Consider the following 6,652-nt stretch of genomic DNA (forward strand, 5'->3'; position numbering starts at 1 on the left):
TGCTTCAAACCAAACCAAAAAGTTGAAAAAGTGTTGTGCACAAAAAAATGTGATATGAGACAAAATAATTAGTAACGCATATATGTGTTCCTAATTAGATTCTCTGTTGCAAAGTAAAAGAATTCGGTAAAAATTGAATCGAAAAGAATTTTGACCGGATATTCGGTCGGCCCCCCCACCGTGCGCGGTAATCTAGTTATTAATTTTTTTTTATTAATAAAAGAAAGAGATTACAATTCTTGGAGATTTGATGGTAAGAAATTAGAAGGGAGTCGAGCAACAAGCTGGGCTCCAATCCCTTTCTGAATTTTTTTTCTTCTAAATCATATGAATTTTATTACCAAAAGAATTACAAAAGAGAAATGTTAGCTTGACAGGCCAAGACTAACAAATAAGACTAAAGAAAACAGAAAGAATACAAAAATTTTACACTTATTTTTCTAGATATTTAGAAGAATATGGAATAATATGCATTTTCATTTTCTATTATTCTTAGAAAACTTGGTTTTCCTGTATAAAATCTGAGCTCTCCCCTGATGAGATTTGCACCCTGTTTTGCTAAGCTATCTGCAGAGAAATTTATCTCTCTATATGCATGTCTAAATGATATGTTTCTCAGGTTTGCTGTGACTTTTTTCCATCTATTTAGAACTATCCATGGAATTTCCCCACTGGCAAAAGCTATCGAAACTGCTTTTGAGTCTAAGATGAAATAAACATCCATGAACCTTTTCCTTACGGCCCATTCCCCTGCTATTACCAGACCCATTACCTCTGAAATGTAGTTGGTGGCAATCCCCAATCCTCCACAAACTGCACCCAAGTAACTGCCATCATTGTTTCTTCCTATAAAATCAATACCAGCCAATCCAGGGTTGCTTTTTGAATCCCCATCACAACATATCAATATTTGGTTAAGTATAGGTAGCTTGAAGAAGACTTCTTTTACTGTAGAGTTTTTGCACTTGATCCCATTAATGCTAAAGCTCATTATTATATTTAAGTCAGATACACAGTGTTAGAGCATTGTTCGGTCGAACTCGCATGCGTTTCTATCTCAAGCATGTTTGTCAAGTTTATTTGTCAAAATTATATGTCTTGATTTCTAGACTACTTATAGTTAAGTCTCGGTTTAGGACAATTTAGTGTAGTTGAGCTCCAGACTCCATGGCGATCATCTTACGAAGACGAAGAACTACTCAAGGAACCAGTGGAACTTCATCCGACTAAAAGGTATGTGGATACTTAAACGTATCTATCACTCAAAAGTCTATCTACTCTATCTCCTACTTTTGAGACAAAGTCGTATAAGTATGATAGTTTTTATACATACACATTTGTTATTTCGAGCCGAGTTTACCCGCCTATCTTTTTTTCTCGAAATATATGTTGGTAAGCTTTCTCTTTAACCACTTTTCATCTTAACCCGTGACGAAAGTCATGGTGACGTTTCAATCTTGAAAATAGCTTTGATAACGATAGTCGTGAATAACGATTGTTATAACATTATAGAAGAATGTTTCAATGATTGAAATGTAGAGTTGAGATTACGTAACCAAATATGGATATAAGCATATATAGTGTGTTTGCACATTAGTGTATAAATCCATGTGCCGGAAACCAAGTGTGTGCATATGTGTGCATACGGTATTGGTGAAGGAGACAGGTTGGGTACGCGTACCAGCGGAAATTTTCGGTTTCTGTTGAAGTTTGTAAGTTTGCAAACTGCTAAACCAGTCACTTTAGGTACGCATACCCGTACGCGTACCCACGGAAGTTTTCGACCGAAAATTTCTGCTGAGTTTGTAAACTCAAATCCGGTAGCTATGGTACACGTAGCCGTACGCGTACCCAAGCTGGTTATATTTCTCAAACCGAAAGTTCATGAACTTAAACAATAAATCAATAAGGAATGCAATATTTGCAAACCATGGATATATTTTTCATGAATTTATTCAAGTGAATCAAACCGATTTTGTTTCAATTGTGTCTATTCATAAAGATCTAAGCAATTGAACAACTCTTCAACTAGTTCTTATGAGTCATTTGAACTAGTTATGTGAAGAAGATGAATATGGTTAATATGGAAGTGCTCATATGGCTAACCATTGGTTAACTATTTGTGAACCAACTAAGTGTACACGTTTAGGTATGGTTACTCAAACCTAAATGAAATACATTTCGTTTGTGTGTGACAAGCTAAGTTTCGATCTAACGGTTGAAAGATATTAGCTTGGTTAAATCAGGTTTTTCATCTAATAATGAATATTGAATGCTTTGTTACCAAAGAAACTTGGATTGCAAACCCTGATTTGAAAACTATATAAAGGAGACATCTAGCAACTGGAAAAACTAATCCCCACACCTCCTGTGTGATACTAGTTGGTTTTGGTAGAGTTGATTCTCCTTTAACCTTAGGTTTCTTCTCGAGACCCTGTAGGTTAATGACTGAAAGACTTCATTGGGATTGTGAAGCCATACAAAACTACTTCTCTTGTAGTTGAGCAATCTGATATTGCCATTCTCAATCGTACGAGTTCAATTGAATAATTGACCTGAGATTATATCTTCGATAAGGCAAGATAAAAAGAAATCACAAAAATCTTCGTCTCATCGTTTGTGATTCCGCAATATCTAGTTTCGCTACCATACGATTTAGATTATTGTGAGGTGATTGATAATTCTAGGCTGTTCTTCGGGAATATAAGTCCAGGTTATCAATTAGTTCATGTTCACCTTGATTTTATCATAACATGGAACAAAACTCATAGGTTTATCTGTGGGATATAGATGTATGTATAATCGTAAAATTTTCTGTGTGATACATATTTGTTTATTAAAGTCTTCGACTTTGGGTGGTAGCAACTCTTGGTTGTGGGTGAGATCAGCTAAGGGAATCAAATGCGTAGTATCCTGCTGGGATCAGAGACGTAAGGAGCGTAACTGTACCTTGAATCAGTGTGATATTGATTAGGGTTCAACTATAGTCCAGACCGAAGTTAGTTTGTAGTAGGCTAGTGTCTGTGGAGGCTTAATATAGTGTGGTGTTCAATCTGGACTAGGTCCCGGGGTTTTTCTGCATTTGCGGTTTCCTCGTTAACAAAATTTCTGGTGTCTGTGTTATTTCTATTCCGCATTATATTTTGTTATATAATTGAAATATCACAGGTTGTGTGTTAAGATCAATCAATTAGAATATCCGACCTTTCGTTGTTGATTTAAATTGATTGACACTTGGATATTGGTCTTTGGTAACATCCAAGTTTATCTCTCTAGTATTTGATAAAGACTCGCAGATTTCCATTTGCTTGAGTATAGATCAAATCGAGAGATTGAGATATTAACTCTTTGATATACTTTTATCTAGATTGAGTCTGACTGTCTAGTTGATTCTCTAGAAAGTATATTGGAGTTAGTCCATACAGATTTCTAATCGAAATATTGGGTGAGGTTGTTAGACCCCCGCTTTTTCACACAGTTCTTCATGGTTCCATTTATTCTCACTCCACAATCTTTTGTGAAATTCATTATTTTGTGCTTGAAGTTCTCTGTCTTAGGGATGGTGTCTTCATACATCTTCAAATTTCTTGTGAGCCACAGCTCAACAATTATTTTGAAAGTAGCTATGTACCAGAGCTGTCTTATTGCTGAACTGTGGTGTTTTACACTTTTAATAATATCATCAAATTTTATAGGATTAGAAATGTGAAACATACCTCCAATCCAGCTCTAAATTTCGGTGCTGAAGCTGCATTCCCATAGAATATGTTGCATATTATCTTGTCCATTCCCACATAAGTAGCATTTTGAAACAGTTGCACAAGCTCCTCTTAACACCTTCTACAGATTACAAGATGTATAGGGGTGGTTACATGGAATCCACAATATTTAGACCAATCCAGTATTAGATGTTTCTTTCTTATTTGCTCCACAACATTTTCCAAAGTAAAGCTACCAGTTAAATCTGCAGTCCATATTCTGGTATCTTTAGAGCCTCCAATTACTGGTAATTCATTTTCAGTAATGAATTGATACATCTTTGTTGGTAACTGCCATTCAATATTACTTATTAAATCACAAACTTTCAAGTTGGGATTCTGTAAAATATATTCATGTGTTTGATTGGTGTCAATCAGTGCAGTGTCTTTCATCCATTTATCTCTCCACACTGAGATTTGACTTCCATCTCCAACTAACTGATTATGTTTTTGATGTCATTGTAGTAGTTAATAAGATTCGTTTCAGACTTGTGAAGGAAATGAAATTTTTAGATTTAATAAAATTATATATACAAAAATATTAACAAGATGAAGAGAGTTACTGGCACTCGGGATTCCTCCAATTCTCACATTCATGTAGTTCCATATTTAATTACGGACAATTAAAGCTCATAAAATAACAAACATCGACTCTAAATATTTTCCAAGGTAGATTTTATAAAGAATTCTATGTAAATCACAAGCATGACGCATCAAAAGTACCTAAGACTAAGCATGCGACATCAAACCAAATCACAAATAATCAAGAAAAATCATAAATCAATTATAATAGTGCAAATAGTCATAAAGAAATTAAATAGAATTACCACATGGGTGAAAAACAGCTTCCTCCGTCGTCCTAGTGATGGGTTCTAGCTCCGCATATTGAAAACACGCTCAAAGTTCATTTTTATTGCTCAAAGGGTGTTTACAAGGATGAAAATGGAGATGAAATAATAAAACAGTGAATGTGCGACCCACAGAAAGCGTCCAACATAAACGACACAGAAGAAGTGATATTGTTACTGTAGCTCTAAGACCCACACCTACGACCCACGCCTGTGAGTCTGTTTCACTGTTGATAAACGACTGTCCCTGCGAGTCTGTTCTTCGTGTTCTTGGTGTTCTTCATCATCAGCAGCAGCAGAAACAGAGTTTCATCAACTCTTGATTTCTCGCTTCTGAGCTCTCCTATCGACCCCAAACTTTCGACACCCTTTCTACTCAACCCCAGCAACCTATTTATAGCCAACAGACCCATCGAATCTCGCTCATTCACTCCATATAATTCTCTTTAACTCGGCAGTAAAGAAAATATTTCTGGGAATATTTTCTTTCCTGTTTCATCTTCTCACACGTTTTCAAGCCTCCAAATTACCATATTTAACTCCTTCACGCTCCAACAGGCTGTGAGGGTCTTCCATGCACGCACAAAACACGTTGAATCTTCTCCAAATCAAGTGAAACCCGTGATATACACGAACTACCCTGTTTTCAACCCCTGATTTGTTTAAATGATTCTAGCCAATTCTGGTCGAACCAAACGCCCACAGTATGTTTAATAGGCCATATCACAACTATCTACCAAAAATCAGCCATTTAATCTCCCTAGAACACGTTCAACAATTCGATCAAAAATCTGCAGAAGATTCTCCATTTTCCCGCCAAAAACAAAATTCAAATGGAGAAGATGACCTCCCCCTAATCCTGTACTGGGGTGCGAATAGCAGATGCCTTTTGGGGTGACCTGGGGTGCCCCTTAGTAATTGAGGTGCCCTTTATCCAACGGTGAGAGTCCGAATAACACGTGTCCTCCGGGGCTTTTACCAACTTTTCGAGCTGAATTTTCCAAAAAATGTTTATTTTCCAAAGGTGCCTACAAACACATAAAACACCAAAATTAGTACAAACTTGAGTGCCAACAATATATAGTATTGAGATCAAATTAAACACAAAAATGTGTCTATCAAATACCCCCAAACTTATTATTTGCTAGTCCTCGAGCAAAATTTATTTTTGAAAAGATAAAAAGACTACACTTAGCACGTGCAGCAGGTCGTTAAACCGCTAGGTGGCCCTAGCGGCGGAGTGTTGTCTCCGGAGGGTTTACCAGAGGTGTACCCACAAAACCTTTCCTCCTAATTGGTCACAAGTATCCAAAGAGCTATGGGGACATACATATTCTCAACCTATCTCCAAGTAAGTAGAATGCCAGAGAAATTAAAGGTGTCAGCTCTAAAGCTGACTGAAGAAAAGGGGAGACACATCCACACCACTGCTAGATAAAGAGATATCCGCTACACAGCTAGATAAACATTGTAAGATGCGTCCGATGCTTTACAGCTGGATAAGATTAGGAGAGAGATAAAAATGAGAGGGACATCTGCTACAAAGCTGGACTAATTACGTGTGATGAGTTAAACCAGTGCTAGAAAGATTTTGTGCCAGATTGAAAGCAGACTAACAAAGCAACCAAATGTATCTTTCTTCGACTCTCTCATAGTGCTCAATAGAAACAACGTCTTCTTCGGTCTTCAACTGTTGATGATAAACTATCCAACCTCATAGAACCTTGACAATTAACTCTTCTCTTCGATTTCTTGCTTGACTTATAAATTTCTACTTCCCTTTGGCCTTATTGAACAAAACGTAACGATGATTTTTTTTCATTTTTCATTTTTTTTTCCTTTGTGTGTTCTTTTTCTTTTTTTTTTTTGAAACAAAAATTACAAGACAACAATTTACATGGCCATGAGAGAAGGACTTTCAAAACTTGGATCTTCGCAACTTGTGATGTCTTGGTATCATGGATTCTAACAACTTATATCATTTTCTCTTATAACTTCAACTTTGATTTTTGAATCATTCTTTTCTATTGTTGCTTCTAAACCTAA

The 6,652-nt window shown here is 36.3% G+C and overlaps 1 protein-coding gene across 1 annotated transcript; it reads right to left on the minus strand.

Annotated features, from left to right (window-relative positions):
* Window positions 1–448: 448 nt before the first annotated feature.
* On the minus strand, window positions 449–991 carry LOC113316235. The gene has a single exon (XM_026564453.1). The coding sequence runs from the start codon at window positions 989–991 to the stop codon at window positions 449–451; it is 543 nt and encodes a 180-aa protein (XP_026420238.1).
* Between the last annotated feature and the right edge of the window lie 5,661 nt (window positions 992–6,652).

This window comes from Papaver somniferum, chromosome 10 (assembly GCF_003573695.1).
Source record: "Papaver somniferum cultivar HN1 chromosome 10, ASM357369v1, whole genome shotgun sequence".
NCBI lineage: Eukaryota > Viridiplantae > Streptophyta > Magnoliopsida > Ranunculales > Papaveraceae > Papaver > Papaver somniferum.